We start from the raw sequence: 16,826 nt of genomic DNA, 5'->3' as shown, positions 1-16,826 counted from the left end.
TAGCTGACTTCCAGTGAAAGACACTCGGTTCAGTGGAAGCGAAGTTATTGCGTCTAAAGCAGTGTTTCCCAACGTGGGGCCCACGCCCCACAGGGGGGCAGTTTTAAAATGGACTCGACACGACTTTAACCCTTTCGCTTTGGGTTATTTAAATGCAATGCTAAATATCGGTGACAAATTTAACAAAAAAGGCAAATTCTTAAAAAAATGCTGTAAATAATTATTAGGTATAATTTCGTTTGACGTTACCAAAATATCAACTGGGTAATTAGAGTCGTCAAGTAAACTTCGTTGGGGATTCACCGTGGAGTGCGCCACCTGTCGCGGGGAACCCCGGACGTTTTAAAACTCGCTAAACAACGGCGTTGTTCGCACCTAATTGGCCCAACTCAACTTCTGCAGTGTTTCACATCATTCAGTTGGTATTAATTTGAAATAAGTATCCGTCAAGTAATCGTTGATTTAACAAATATATTTAGATATATTGTAGCAGTTACGCTTATGTCGTATTACTCACATGCATACATAACTCATGACTGCGCAATGCGCATCATAACACGATCAGTAATATAGTCGACATCGTTCGCTCAAGATACACAACCAGTTTTCAATATATAAAAGCATTTAAGTTGTTATATTCTAAATAAATTTATATAATTATTATTTACTTATTGTTATTTTAACACCCACCAACAACAATATTGTATAGATATAATTGGTAAGTATTTGATTTTATTTATATTTATTTTAATTTTAGAAGCACTTAACTTTCCAGAAATTTTTGTCAAGTGAAAAAAATATCGGTAATCGTATTATATATTGTACATTTAAATAAATATGTTTCTTTGCGTCATACGTTTACTCTGTCATATTGAATTAATTTTAACACATATTTTATTATATTGTTTTTTAATTGATTTTTTTTAGCCCATAATAAAATGAGTGGAACAAACAAGAAAAAAACTCGTCAATATTCGGAGGAATATTTAAAATTTGGGTTCATACCCGCTGTTCACGATGAGCGGATGCCGTTTTGTCTTTTATGCCAGCAATGCTTGACCAACGAATCAATGAAACGAGGTCGTCTTGAGGCGCATTTGAAGGCGAAACATAGTGCTCATATAAATTCAGATTTGAGTTACTTTAAAACTTTAAAAGAAAAGTTTGAAAAAATAACAACATTACAGTCTCTATTTACTGCTCGTTCTTTAACAAATAATCGTCTTTCTGAGGCTAGTTATCAAATTTCTTTATTAATCGCTAAAACTGGAAAAAATCACACTATAGGAGAGAATTTGATAAAACCGTCAATATCAGCATTTCTTAAAACGGTTCTGGAAAAAGATGACAAAGATGTAAAAGCTATGCCACTCAGTAACAATACTGTTAGCAGAAGAATAAACGAAATGAGTGAAGATATTGAAAAACAACTTGTTGAAAAGCTGAAAACAAGAAATTTCTCAGTACAAATGGATGAATCAACTTTGAGAGACAGTGAGGCAGTATTGATAACCTATGTAAGATATATTGATGAAGGGCATTTTACTGAAGAAATGTTGTTCTGTAAAAGATTAGAAAGCACCACTACCTCCAAAGATATATATAATAAGTTAAAAAACTACTTAGATGTCAAAGATATACCAATGAAAAATATAACATCTTGTGCTGCAGATGGCGCCCCTAATATGATGGGCAAGAAAAATGGCTGCTTAAAATTGATGAAAGATGCGAATCCAGAAATGATTATTGTACATTGTGTTATTCATAAGGAAAACTTGGTAGCTAAAAATATCTCGCCTGTTCTAAATGAAGTACTACATACAGTAATAAAGTGTGTTAATGCTATTAAAGCTAGTGCCAAATGTGAACGTCTTTTCAAGTTATTTTGTGAACAACAAAATGAAGACCATGTTAGACTTTTACTTCATACTGAAGTAAGATGGCTATCCAAAAGCAACTGCTTGAAAAGATTTATGCAACTGACACTCTTAATGATTTTTTAAGCGACAAACCTGAAATGAAGTATCTGTTAACAATCGATGGTAAAGCATTTGTAAGTTATTTAGCCGATATCTTTGAAAAACTAAGTATATTAAATAAGCAACTTCAAGGACCAAATAAAACACTTGTCGATGCAAAAACAAAGATATTTGGTTTCATTACCAATATAGAGTTATATCAGAAACACAATAACAACAAAAACTTTGAACAATTTCATTGGCTCCAAAAATGTGAAGTAACTGATACCGCATTACTTGTTATTGTCAATCATTTGAATATTCTATCCGCTGATTTAAAAGAAAGATTTTCTGATTTAAAACAAATTGATTTCCCAACATGGATGATGCAGCCAATATTAGTGGATTTGTCTGATATATCAAATATGCAGTATCAAGAAGAACTCGCAGAATTGCAAAATGATGAATCCGTAAAAACTTTATGTAATATAAAAGGAGCGATGGCATGGCTTTGTGAAGAAACTGAAACTAAATACCCAAATTCAACCAAATGTGCAAGAAAACTTTTACTACCGTTTCCATCTTCATATTTAGCTGAATGTGGATTTAGTGCTGTAAATGATTTACTGATAAAAAAAAGAAATCGACTTGATATAACACAACGTGGAGACTTGAGATTAAAGCTAAGTAAATTGGAACCTAATATAAAATTTCTGTGCAGCAAGCATCAAGCGCAAGGATCGCACTAAATGAATACAAAAAAATCAATATTAAAATTATTTTGAATTTCAGTTTTTCATTATATGTTTTGAAATTTTACTTACGATGTTTTGATAACAATTTCATAGTGATTCCTTCCTAAAACTTATCATTTATATTTTTTAAGGGAACAAAACAATTTTTAAAGGTTAAAAATTATGTATGGGGGCATACAAATTTTAGAAATGTTAAGGTGGAGCATGGCCTAAAAAAGGTTGGGAAACACTGGTCTAAAGTGTCCGTATGTTTGGGTAAGCGGTACAAAAATGAGTTTCAAACGAAGAGCTAATGCAATTTTCGATCTTGGCGTTTTGAAGAGTTTGGTGCATCGCATTCGTCGAATTCGACCTGAATACTGCGAAGGCGGAAGCTGGCGCTTATTGTACGATAATGCACCATCCTATCGATCCACTCTTGTTACTCGTTTTTTGACTAAAAATCACATTTTAAACCTGAATCACTTAACTTATTCGCCAGATATAGCTTGCTGGGACGTTTACCTATTCAGAAAATTGCATTTGGCCATGAAAGCAAAAAGTTTGGCGTCCGTAGAGGTCATTCAAAATGCTGAAGAACATTCCTGAACATCCTGAAGAACATTCCGGTCAATGACCTGAAACACTCTTTCGAAAAGCTCTTAGATCGAATTTGATTATTTTCAATAAATAAGCTCAAAGTTATCAGAACAAAGCTCCAAGTTCTATTTTAGCTCAGTCTTGTTTGTTTCTGACTTCACTTTGTATACATATTTCTGTTAAATTTCCTTCAAACAAATCAACAATCCAAGATCGCTTCATTACCAGGCACACAGGAAGATGGCATATGCAAATTCAAATATGAGTTTTGGCATAGGAACTAAATTAAATTTTTGGACTTGAATAGCAAACAATAGCACTCTTTATTTATCCTTGTCTTCATTTTTGACCTGCTTCATATTTCTTCACAGCGTTTAAAGGAAATTAATAAAAAAAACTTCAAATGCTTTGAAAAAACAACAAAAGCAAAAACAAACAACTAACACTGGCAGGAAAAATTTTGCTTTTTCAATTTCTTTATAATGTGTTGTGCAATTAACTTCGATTTACCGTTATCTTTGCTTGCGATGATCACTCTGATGCTTTCGTTTAACAATTCAGTGAAAATTTGTTTACTTTATTCGTACTTAAAATTTAAATATTGTGTCTCTAAAATGCCTGGCAAAAGCATACCTTTTGATATTACGCAATTATTTATTTATAATTATCACATGAGGAAAAGTGGAAAGTTCAATTCCTCAATGTTTTCGGTAACACGTCATTTGTTTATAGCGTTATAAATCGAGTGGAAAAAGACGGTAGATTCGAGCAAAAGCGTGCAGGCCTAAACCGAAAACTACTGGACGTGCAGAACGTTTGATGATCCGAAAATTTGATCAAATCCCGAGAATTTCCTTCAAAACAGTTGCAAAGGAGCTTTACGAGGAGTGTTGTACTGTTGTCTCTCATAAAGCGTCAAGCCATACTGCACCACAAATAATCATCGAGATCACGCAAGAAACCATTGCTATCTGCATAAAATGTAGGAAATCGCCTGTCTTTTGCTTTGCATCACATTTCCGAACCAGGAGATTTTTGGGACGACGTTATATTTTGCGCCGAGACAGATGCAATGTTGTATTACAACGATGGACCGACTAGAGTATGGCGTAAGCCCTTGACAACTTTACAAATTCGAAATATGTAATTGCCACGGTTAAACATGGAAAAAATTCCGTTATGGTTGGAGTGGTGCATTTCAAGTAAAGGAATAGGAGACTTGGTGTTTATTGATGGCAAAATGAACGCCAAACTATACTTAAATACATTGAAAACAAAAAAAACTTTGTCGGCAGTGCTGAACAATTTGGGATTATCAGTGAGATTAAACCAAATTTTAAGTTTTACCAAGATAACGATCCAAAGCATAAGGAGCATAATGTGCTGATGTGGCTTCTTATAAATACATCAGCCCAGAGTCCCGACATAAACGTGATTGAAAATTTGTGGGTCTTTTTTAAGAAAAGAGTCGCTGAAAGGCATCCAAGGAATGCAGCAGCATTAAAAACTGTAAAAAAAAAATGCTGAATGGCAGAATATACCGAAGGTGAACGACGTAAACAGATGTTACTGAAGCTAACAGTTATCATACCAAATATTAAATTAATCAAAAAATTACGCATTCACATTATGTACATATGTAAATATATAAAATAAAAAAGCCTGTATTAAAGTTTGTAAAACCAGTTTCAAACATACTATATTGGTTTTTGTTGCTTTAGTTGTTCTTTTTCCAAAGAACTTGAATTTTTTTATTAATTAATTAATTTTAATTCCCTTTAAATACTGAGAATTAATATGAATCCGTACAAAAAATAATTCAAAGATAAATAAAGAGTGTTATAATTTTCTATTGAAATCGAAAAATTGAATTTATTTTCAAAACTCATATTCTTAAAACTCTTATATTTCAAAACTCATTCTTGATATACTGTATTTGGATGCGCGCACTTCCCACAGCACAAATATTACCATTAAGAATTATGCTTAAACAATTTTTAGGTCTTTATTATGAAGTGGTACAGAAATAAAAAGCGCATTTTGACTGAAAAAGTTTAGTTTAACGTTTTGCGGCTTCGGTCCCTGTTGTTATGAAAACCAGAGAACGTAAATTCATAGAGAAGGCGCAGTCCCGGCCCGTTCCTCATTTTGGGTTTCATTTTGAAAATTGCGCGTAATTGTATGTATGCATGTTTATATATTATACATATATTAGCAAAGGACATATGTATATTAGGTTTACATATATTACATATATGAAAATTGCGCCAAATATTGGAAAAAATGTATGATTGCATTAGATTTGATTTTGATATGCATGCATGAAATAGAAAGCAGAGAAGGGATTTATTTATTTAGAATGCGCACTTTCTCATTATTTTATTTACATATTTATAAAAGACTTTTGAATTTAAAAGATCGGTTTTAGGATAATGCCGTATGGGCAATTTCAGGCCAAGTATAATGATTTATTTAATGAAACTTGGTTGAGATGTTAGGGAGTGGCTCATGAACAACTTTTATAACTTTCAATATTTACACGGATTATAATACAATACACTTATTAATTGGCACAATATAATACATACATATGTATATGTTATTTGTTCTAAATTTCACTTCAATTCATAAAATATATGGTCACAAACGTATTTTTACTGGTTTTTATACTTGTATTCAAAACAATATTTAACAATAAATTACTTGAAAACTATAAATCCCCGGAGGGTGCGGGTTCTAGTTTTATATATGTATATGATTATACTGAATAAAATAAAACTGTAAAAATAAAAATAAAAATTTTAATTAGGCTATGATGATGTTCCACCGAACCAGTGGACCGAAAAAAAGAAAAAAAGGAGCTGCTGTATCGATAGCTGCGTGCCTAAGGATAAAGCTATACTTTTTGCGTTTCCTAGGGACGAAGAGACCCGTAAGAATTGGGCCTTGGCTTGCAACGTGCAAGTGTCAAGCACTGACAGGATTTTTATTTGCCAACGCCATTTTGAACCCACATTGGTTACATAATATAAATTCTTGAAAGGGGCTTTTCCTTGCTTCAATTTAGAGCCAGTAAATAGAAGTCGCTCGCCTAGTGCTGGCTCTGATTGGGTTTGCCCGTCCGTCACTGCAACTTATAGTAGGGTAGTTAAGCAAGTAGAAGAAGACTTAACTCTGGAAGAGTTTGAGAAATATTCGATATTAGAGGAAAACAGGCAGGCTAGTTATAGTAATCAGATCTGCGTGGACTTAGAAACCACAACCACTCTCGAACGGTTCGCTCAGTCTGCTCGCTATTATCAGAGCAATGCGGTCAAATTAAATAAACGTATTGAGGAGCTTGAAAAAGAAAATAATGACCTAAAAAATAAATATTCAGCTTTTTGCAAAATATGCTCACGTAGGTAATATTCGCAATGTAATGTTGCCAGTTATAAAACAAAAAACCCGAAGAAGTATTTCCCCATTGGCTCGCAATATCTGGCGAATGTCAAGATCATCGCATCAAGCTACTCGATTTTTTGATATATGTATGTACTTCTATTCAAAAATGCGAAATAGCTTTTACGGCAAGAAAATACCCAAGTTAGGTGTCAGAAGCACAACGATAAACTAAAAAAGTTGTCGTACGTTGTAGGTCAGGGTTCAACAAGGTGAGTTGCGCAGGTCCTGAGGGTAATTAAAACCAGCGTTTATTTATTGTTTACTCTAATATGTAAGTTAACACCACAGTTAACTCGCTCACCTGCAGCAGAAGCACACCCGTGTATTGAAATATGCTGACAGTGCGTCTGCTTAATGCAACGTGATCCACACGCGCATCCGGCAGACAGCAACTTCACCCGAAATACACAACATCGTGGGAACCGCTGTGTCAGCAGAGTTAGGGTAGGAATAAGGCTAGTTTTAGTATAAAAGGTTCTGAGTGTGCCGCCGCGCGGGCAGTCTTGAACCAGTGGGCTTTAAACGGTAATCTTCAACCAGCTAATAATCAGGAATACAATAAAGTAAACTGTAAAACGCATAGAACGGACAATTAATTCCAGGATCCCGAAAGTAAGTATAACTTAACGGGCCAAGTTGTTGGCCCGCAACTTTAATTTTTTAAACGATGTCCTGCGGGACACGTTAACTGGCGCCCGAGCAGGGACCCCTCTTTTTTTTCAAAGATGGGGTACCTAATAAGGATCTCCGCAAGGGAGTCCTTATGGTGTAGTGGAAAGGAAAAAAAAGTGAAAATAAAAAAAAAAAAAAATTAATTGTAAAATGAATATGAATCTCGAAGTAAATTGCTCAGCGATTCACCACCTACGGGGGGACCCTCCTGGCAATTTACTCACGAGGATGAAAGGAAATTTGTGAACTAAATAAACTGCACTACTGCAATAAATAAATATAAAACTCGGAGTATATTGCTCAGCGATTCACTACCTACGGGGGGACCCTCCTGGCAATTTACTCACGAGGATGAAAAAATTTTCTAAAATTTGTAAATTAAATAAAACATTACTTATAACTGCACTACTGCGATAAATAAATATAAAACTCGGAGGATATTGCTCAGCGATTCACTACCTACGGGGGGACCCTCCTGGCAATTTACTCACGAGGATAAAAGAAGATGTATTAAAATCCCTGACAAATTGGTGGGCACTGTGAAACATTCATAGTGCAAGGTTCGACTCCTCGTCAGAAGGAAAGAATATAAAAAGAATAAAAAAGAATACAAAAAGATGCTTGAGAAAAATTACATATTTTAAATCTGTGGCGAATTGGTGGGTGCCATTGGCACAAGGTTCGACTCCTTGCCCGGATTCGCAAATATCAAAAAAAAAAAAAAAAAAAAAAAAAAAAAAGAGGAAAAATGTTAATTGGCTAGTGTAATTACAGCCATGTTTATAAGTAAATTGGGTAACGTCAACGATCTCGGCATGATAAAGCAGCTGCAGCCAGTGGACTGGATACGCCCTATCTGGGTGCACGTTGTCGTTCACATGGGAACACGCCAACTATTTCTGGCCTCTGGCAGCTAAATTAAAAGTTGTTTAGGCTTCCGAGAATCGTGTGAAGGAAGCGTCCTAAGTAGGTTGCCTACAATCTGATTGTAGGACGACTAAAAAGGGTTCCCGCGTCCCTTCCGTGACCTTAACCAATAAAATAAATAAAAAATAAAAAAATATTTTACAAAATACTAATACTTTCGCATTTCTAGCTCAACATTTTGGATATCTCGATGCAATCAATCAGCCTGTGAGTTGAATTAAGCAAAACAACAAGTGTGATAAAAATAAGCAGAAGAGAATAAAGTGACAGAAGCAGCGAAGGAAGAGGAAAAGGTTTGAAAAGGAGTAGAAATAAAAGTCGGTGAGTCAATTTACTTAATTATGGATTCCTTAACCCAATCTGTTACTGAATTAAATGGCTCTGTGGGCGCGCTCATGGCTGAGCTGAAAAAAGCCGAATATCGCATTCGCCAGCTTGAGGCAGCGTCCGTGGGGGGACCCGTGGCAGCACCAATTGAAATTCCTCTACAGGGGCCGGTGAATGAGGACGACTTAAGGGAGATTGGTAGATTACCGGATTCAGTTAGGGATCTTCAGGTGTTCGAGGGAAACCCTTCCCAATACGTGTCCTGGGTGACATCAGTGGAGGGAATCCTTGATGATTATAAAATCATCAAGGCAAGACCTCTATATAGGGCCATCCTTAAAAGTATTAGGGGGAAAGTTAGGGGAAATGCTGACTCCGCTCTAATTTCACACAATATTTCCGAGGTCGACTGGCCAGGGATTAAAAACTGCCTGTCGCTACATTATGCAGATAAAAGGGACATACGCACCTTGGAGCACCAGTTGGGCCAGTTGACGCAAGGTGGTCTCAGGTTAGACGAATTTTATGCACGCGTAAACCATCAGTTTTCTCTAATAATTAACAAATTAAAAACCGAGAATTACTCTGCCGAAACTGTGGGTGCTTTAATGGAAACGTACCGGAATCGAGCGCTGGATGTCTTCATAAGAGGGTTAAATGGCGACCTTTCTCGTATGATAATAGTCCAAAAACCGCGATCGCTGCCTGAAGCGTACACGGCTTGTTTGGACATACAAAATTTGAATTTCAGGAATCAACCTGTGCTTGGAGCGGTAATTAGAAATACGGTGACTGTTCCCATGAATACCATGAGTGGGAATTCTAAGCCTCACCCATCTGTTTCGAAGTTTAGCGGTAACTTTCGACCCACAGGAAATAGTAATAAGTTCGGATTTAGGCCGCAGAGTGGTTCCTTCCAGAACCGCACATTTACCCGAAAACCGGAAATATATCGACCAGTGGAAAAAATGGAAGTGGATCCTTCTGCACAAACTCGTCGGAGTTTCCCGAATAAACCTCAGCAAGAATTCTCGTTAAAAAGGAAATTCGGCTCAGATAATTACCCCCAGAAACAGCAGAGGATGTTCCATATGGAGGCAATTGATGAAGAGTATGCTCAAGTAGCAGAGGATAATGTGGAAGACCAGGTGAATTTTATGACAGGAGCCTATCCAGCTTACCTTACATAGAGTATGTGAGTAACGACGGTACTCCCTTGAAATTTCTTGTAGACACTGGCGCAAATAAAAATTTCATTAATTCAACCCTTTCCCTAAACAGTAAGACACTTAGGAAGCCTTTTTTCGTATGTTCAGCCGGAGGGCGCATAAAAATCACTGAGGAAGTTAGTGGCAGATTTTTCCAACGCTCGGGAAACGATACCTTTATAACATTTTACGTACTGCCGGGTCTCGTTTCCTTTGATGGTATTATTGGCGATGATACCCTAAAGGAACTGGAGGCTATAATAGACCGCAAGGAAAATGTGCTAATTTTGAAACCTAATATTAGAATTCCACTTTTAGAAAAACCTTCCGGGCAAATTAACCAAATTTCCGATAACAACATTTCAACTTGGGCGCAGGAAAAACTGCAACAGATCATTAAAAATCACGAAAAACTTTTTGATCCAATAAGTGACAGGGAAATTGTGGATACTACAGTGAGGGCGGAGATTAGAACGACAACGGCAGAGGCAATTTACACCAAGAGTTACCCATATCCTGCCTGCATGAGAGAGGAGGTTGAAAGGCAGGTCGAGGAATTGCTTGAGGAAGGGATTATTCGTCCTTCGAAAAGTCCATACAATTCCCCAATCTGGATTGTCCCCAAAAAACCAAAACCTTCGGGAGAAAGGCAATATAGAATGGTGGTTGACTTCAAGCGCCTAAACGCCGTAACAATTGCCGACACATACCCCATACCGGATATAAATGCAACTCTTGCCAGCTTAGGTGCTGCAAAATACTTTACAACGATTGATCTAACTTCCGGGTTCCACCAGGTTCCGATGAAAGAGTGTGACGTACCAAAAACTGCGTTCTCAACGATGAATGGAAAATTTGAATTTCTTAGGCTTCCATTCGGACTAAAGAACGCCCCTGCCATTTTTTAACGCATGATAGACGATGTTCTCAAAGAATATATTGGGAAGATCTGCTACGTGTATATTGACGACATCATAGTTTTTGGAAAAAGTGAAGAAGAGCACCTAGAAAATGTTAGCACGATCTTTGCAAGGCTGCTGAGTGCAAACCTAAAAGTTAATCTGGAAAAAACCCATTTCATGAAGACTAGCGTAGAATTCCTTGGTTATGTCTTCACTCCTGACGGGATTAAGCCCGATGCAAAAAAAGTAAGAGCCATTCAGGAATTGGATCCTCCCGAAACGCTTAAGGATCTAAAGCGTTTCCTAGGAATGACGTCGTACTACCGAAAATTCATTCGGGACTATGCAAAGGTGGCTAAGCCATTGACAAGTCTAACCCGAGGAGAAAACGCCCAAATAAAGGCTAACCAGTCGAGAAAGGTAAAAATCAAGCTCGAATCCGCTGCGTTGAAGGCGTTTGCTGATCTAAAGGAGCTACTCGTTTCGGCTGATATTTTGGTTTTCCCGGACTTTCAGAAACCTTTTAATTTGACTACGGATGCTTCTAACTTTGCAATAGGCGCTGTCTTGTCCCAAGGTGAGGTTGGAAAGGACAGGCCAATCGCGTACATCTCTCGCTCGCTAAGCAAGACAGAAGAAAACTATGCTACAAATGAGAAGGAAATGCTGGCCATTGTATGGGCATTGGACAACCTGCGTTCCTACTTATATGGCGCAAAAAACATTAAAATTTATACCGATCATCAGCCGCTGACCTTCGCTCTAGGAAACCGAAACCATAACGCGAAGTTAAAAAGATGGAAGGCCCGGGTAGAGGAATACAACCACGAGTTAATTTACACACCCGGTAAATCAAACTATGTGGCAGATGCCCTATCCAGGATCAAAGGTCGGAAACAGGACACAACAGGACTTCACGTGTTGGCTAGTGGCTCCGATACAGAAACGGCTAGTGAAGGAGCAACAGATACATCCAGAACAATGACCGCCGCTAGGGGCTCTACCACCGCAACCGCAAGTGAAATAGAAACTGTCCACAGCGCTGAACAAGACGCCTCCGATCTAATAATTCACGTCGAGGCACCCTTGAATGTTTTTAAGAATCAGCTCGTGATAAGAGAGGGACGGGAACTCCTTAGTGTTGAGAACCCACACGAGGGTTACACTCGCCATTATGTGACTCTAGCCGATATTAATCGGGACACTTTAGTAAGGATATTGAAAGAAAGGCTACGTCCAAATATAATCAACGGTGTCAAAATTCCCGAGAACCGGCTACAGCTTCTCCAAGATGTGTACCTCGAACACTTCCTTTATTACAAGATTAGGGTAACGCAAAGATTGGTAGAAGATGTGGCGAATGAAGAAAGAATTTGTAAAATAATAGAGGAAGAGCACAGGCGGGCTCATAGAAACCCGGTGGAAAATAAAGGACAAATTCTGGAAAGGTACTACTTCCCCAAAATGGCGAGCCTGATAAGAAACTTCACTAAAGCTTGCGAAATATGCCGGGTAAATAAATATGACAGACATCCTTTCGTCCCAAAATTAAAAGATACACCCATACCCAAACATCCGTGCGATATCCTGCACATTGATATTTTCGAAATTAGCGGGGAGAAATTTTTAAGTTGTCTAGATAAATTCTCCAAATTTGCGAAGTTTTTCCACATTAAGGACAGGTCGGCCGTACTTTTGCGAAAAAAATTTGCAAAAGTAATTCACTATTTTACGGTCCCGCGGATGATAGTTACAGACAACGAACGAGGATTCGTCACCCCTCTAGTATCCAATTATGTAAGAAGTTTGGGAATCAGGCTCTACCAGACCCCCATTCAAAAAAGTGAAGTAAATGGGCAGGTCGAGAGGCTTCATTCCACTATTATTGAAATATACCGCTGTTTGCAAAAGGAACTACCCAACACCAGCCCCAAGGAGTTACTATACATAGCCGCTGATCGGTACAACAATTCAATTCATTCCATTACAAAGCATAAACCGAGCGACATATTTTTTAACAGGGTACAAAGAATAAACTACCAGGGGATAAGAAATTTTCAGGAAAAGGTTTTCAATGAGGTAAGGGGTCAAATAAAGAAAAATCAGGAATCAAGAAATTCGCGAATTAATAGAAAAAGGGACCACCCTAGGGAATATTCGCAGGGCGACGTGGTGTACGTAAGGAATAAGCAAATAAAAGCAAAACAACGGCCACTGTACAAAAAGGAAGTCGTAGGAAAAGATAATAGGGTCACGGTAACAACGAACAATGGGAAAAGGATCCATAAGACTCAGGTAAAAAATATATGAAACCGATCTTTCCTTTCCTTTTTTGACGGATTTTTTCCTTCGCTGGCTCGTACAAAAATGGGGTGATAATTAAAACCCTTTAAAAAAAAAAAAAAGAAGAAAAACAAATATTTTTATATGAAACAATTTTTTATATTTAAGAAAAAAGAGAGAAAGAAACTGTTAATCAAAAAAAGGAAAAAAATACGCCAAATATATTCAAATAATCTAAGGCGTTGTAAATTGTACAAAAAACAAAAATATTTTTTTGCCAATATTCAAATAATGTAAGGCATTGTAAATTGTAAAAAAAACAAAAAAAAAAAAAAAAAATATTTTTTTGCCAATATTCAAATAATGTAAGGCATTGTAAATTGTAAAAAACAAAAAAAAAAAAACAAAAAAAAAATATTTTTTTGCCAATATTCAAATAATGTAAAGCGTTGTAAATTGTAAAAAAAAAAAAAAAAAATATTTGTTTGCCATATATGTAACGCTCCTCTTTTCCTAAAAGCCACTTGTTTTAATATAAACGATGAAATGCTTTTTCTCCCTTTTCCTTTCAAAGGATATTCTGATTAGGAACAGGTTGCTTTCAAGAAAAGAACACGCAATATTAGCTTAAGGCTGAAACAAGAAGTTACCGATTTTTGTTATGTTATTTTATTGCCACACTAAGAAAATTTGTAAATTTTTATTGAAAATTTTATCAAGCTAGATTACTCGTAATCCCCTGCGTTTGCGGATTCAACATCTTCGGCTACGATGCCCCATTGGTAGCGATAAATCAAGGTCAAGGCTGGATAGTAAATGGCCATTTTAAATTGATACATAAGATTGATTTGAATCTCTTCAGTGAAGCATTGGAGAAATTCGAAACGGCTGCAAAGGGCATGAGGAATGATGTCGCAAAATCCTTTGCGGCATACAACTTGAACCACATTAGCCAACGCCTCGCCGAACTTCGGGCCACTAAACCCCGTAAAATCCGGTCAATCAATTGGCTTGGATCGGCCTGGAAATGGGTTGCCGGCTCGCCTGACGCAACAGACTGGGACACAATCCTCAGAAGTCAGAATGATGTAATCGCAAACAGCAACCACCAATTTAAAATAAATGAGGAACTCTTCAATGCCACTCGGGAATCTATGAACCAGATCAATCAGATGACACGTTACGTGAACACCATTGGGAAAGAGGTTGGCACTACGGCTGCTGAAACCGTACTGCTTAACCGCATACAGATCCTCAAGGAAGAAATAAGTGAGGTAGTACGCGCATGTCAAATGGCAAAGTCGGGCATAGTCAACACCAACCTCTTAAACCCGGTTGAGTTACATCAGCTAATTTCTGAAGAAGAGGCTTTACCCTACCAAAATGCCATTGAGGCAATTGAATATGCGAAGCCCTCCTTATTTTCAAACGGCTCTCTGCTGCTTTATGTACTCGCAATCCCTAAGGTCAGAACAGATGAATTCCGCTTTCTGATGACAAGAGCTGCGGTTCATGCAGGTATGAGGGTAGTGGCAAACTACACGAAAATGTTGGTCAGCAAGGAAGAAACGTACGGCATAATAAGTGAATGTCCTTCGATCAAAAATTCAACGATCTGCGAGATGAGCCATCTGCAAAGATTACCCGAAGATGGATGCCTGGCACGTCTAATTAAGGGGGGTGATGCTGAATGCCACTTCGAACCTGAAAATGGAGAAACTATCGAATTAATTAGTGAAGGTACATTATTTCTAACCAACTTTCAGGGGACTGTTCGTAATGATAATCGCAAGAGCGTCCTTAACGGCACGTTCCTCATCCAGTTTAGCAATGAGACAATTTGGGTGAAGAACGAAACCTTTTCTAACAGAGCATCGCAGAGCTCGCAGGTATTGCCAGCAGCGGTTACCAACGTGAAAAGCCAAGGATTTAAACCAAGTCTAGAATACGTTCACGAGTTGAGCATGACGAATATCAACCATCTGGGCAAACTGGGCCAGAGATTCCATGTCTCTTTGGCTGTTGACGCTTTTTTTATTTGCATATTGGCCGTGGTCTCCTACTGGATTTGGAGAAAGATAACAGCAAGCCTTGACCTCCCTCCGATACGCCAACCTACCATTCCGATGCCTGTTGCTACCTACGCAAAGGAGACACCCGACGATTCCCGGAATACGCATGTCAATCTGCGGGACGCAGATATTTAGAGGGGGGGCAGTTAACACCACAGTTAACTCGCTCACCTGCAGCAGAAGCACACCCGTGTATTGAAATATGCTGACAGTGCGTCTGCTTAATGCAACGTGATCCACACGCGCATCCGGCAGACAGCAACTTCACCCGAAATACACAACATCGTGGGAACCGCTGTGTCAGCAGAGTTAGGGTAGGAATAAGGCTAGTTTTAGTATAAAAGGTTCTGAGTGTGCCGCCGCGCGGGCAGTCTTGAACCAGTGGGCTTTAAACGGTAATCTTCAACCAGCTAATAATCAGGAATACAATAAAGTAAACTGTAAAACGCATAGAACGGACAATTAATTCCAGGATCCCGAAAGTAAGTATAACTTAACGGGCCAAGTTGTTGGCCCGCAACTTTAATTTTTTAAACGATGTCCTGCGGGACACGTTAACTTGTATTTATTTATATTTATTTTTCCTATTTTCCAGATTTTTTATTTTTAGGGTTTTCTCCATCTTTCAGATTTTTCTCTATCTTTCAGGTTTTCCTTTTATCTTCTTTTTCAGGTAGCACCTGAGCCTAGATTTTTAAACCAGTACCATTTTCACTTAATCACGATGGATTGAGATTAGTGTTTTAAAAATCAGGTAAATCGCAATGACTTAATCGATGTCAATATCGAAGTCGTGTGAGAAATTGTTAAAGTATGAGAACAATTTCGTAATTCGTGCTTTCACAATTTTATATATTTATTTTTTTTCATTTCAGGAAATGTAAATACCTATTATTTATAGATTGTAATATACATATATACATATACATATAAGAGTACTTAAATTACTTGTGAATAAAAATAAAAAATTAAAATTAAAAAAACTAGTATTTCATTTTCTTAAGGATAATAATATTTATTTGGTAAGAAGAACTTAAATGAACATATACCAATAATTTAATTCGACAGGATTTCCTTACAAAATCAATATATTCAGCTAAATCAAATGAATATCTGCATATGAAAAATCGTTCATATGGAAAAAGCAAACACGCATACACATAAATACATGCCTACAAACTTCCATAGACATACATACATATGAGGCTGCGAGCACTTGCGACAGAAAAAATATTTCGATTTGCTATTGCTGCCGAGAATTGAGAACACATATTTACATACATATATTGATGCATACATATGCACGGAGCCGCGGCCACTCGACTTGACAAAAATTCAAGATTTACCAAATATTGGCAAATAATTCAACGCGAAAGCAATATTGACTATTTTCGAATGGCTCGTTTTATGAATGAAAGTACTTTGCCGGGTAAATAATCATGGCCGCAACAGCTACGCCTAGGAATGCATTTTGTTCTTGTAGTCGCTAGGCTTAGAATTTTAGTTTTGGAAGCATACACGTGTAGAGGCATAAAGTAAGTATGTGCGGTTATATGTATATACGAATATTCATTGTTTTGCTTAGAATAGAAACATTTACGTACATATGTATGTACATTGTCCCAACATATGTATTCATATATGCATATATACATACATATGGATATGTACGCGAATACCGTTTAGATGAGTTTTTTTG

General features: G+C 37.3%; 1 protein-coding gene across 1 annotated transcript; it reads left to right on the top strand.

Annotated features, from left to right (window-relative positions):
• The first annotated feature begins 13,601 nt into the window (after positions 1-13,601).
• LOC128869498 (uncharacterized) lies at positions 13,602-15,800 on the top strand. The gene has a single exon (XM_054112067.1). It carries the CDS (start codon positions 13,955-13,957, stop codon positions 15,260-15,262), a length of 1,308 nt encoding a protein of 435 aa, XP_053968042.1. The 5' UTR covers positions 13,602-13,954; the 3' UTR covers positions 15,263-15,800.
• The last annotated feature ends 1,026 nt before the right edge of the window (positions 15,801-16,826 follow it).

Source organism: Anastrepha ludens, chromosome X (assembly GCF_028408465.1).
Source record: "Anastrepha ludens isolate Willacy chromosome X, idAnaLude1.1, whole genome shotgun sequence".
NCBI lineage: Eukaryota > Metazoa > Arthropoda > Insecta > Diptera > Tephritidae > Anastrepha > Anastrepha ludens.
The sequence above is the reverse complement of the archived record's forward strand: the minus strand, read 5'-3'. Positions and strand labels throughout refer to the sequence as shown.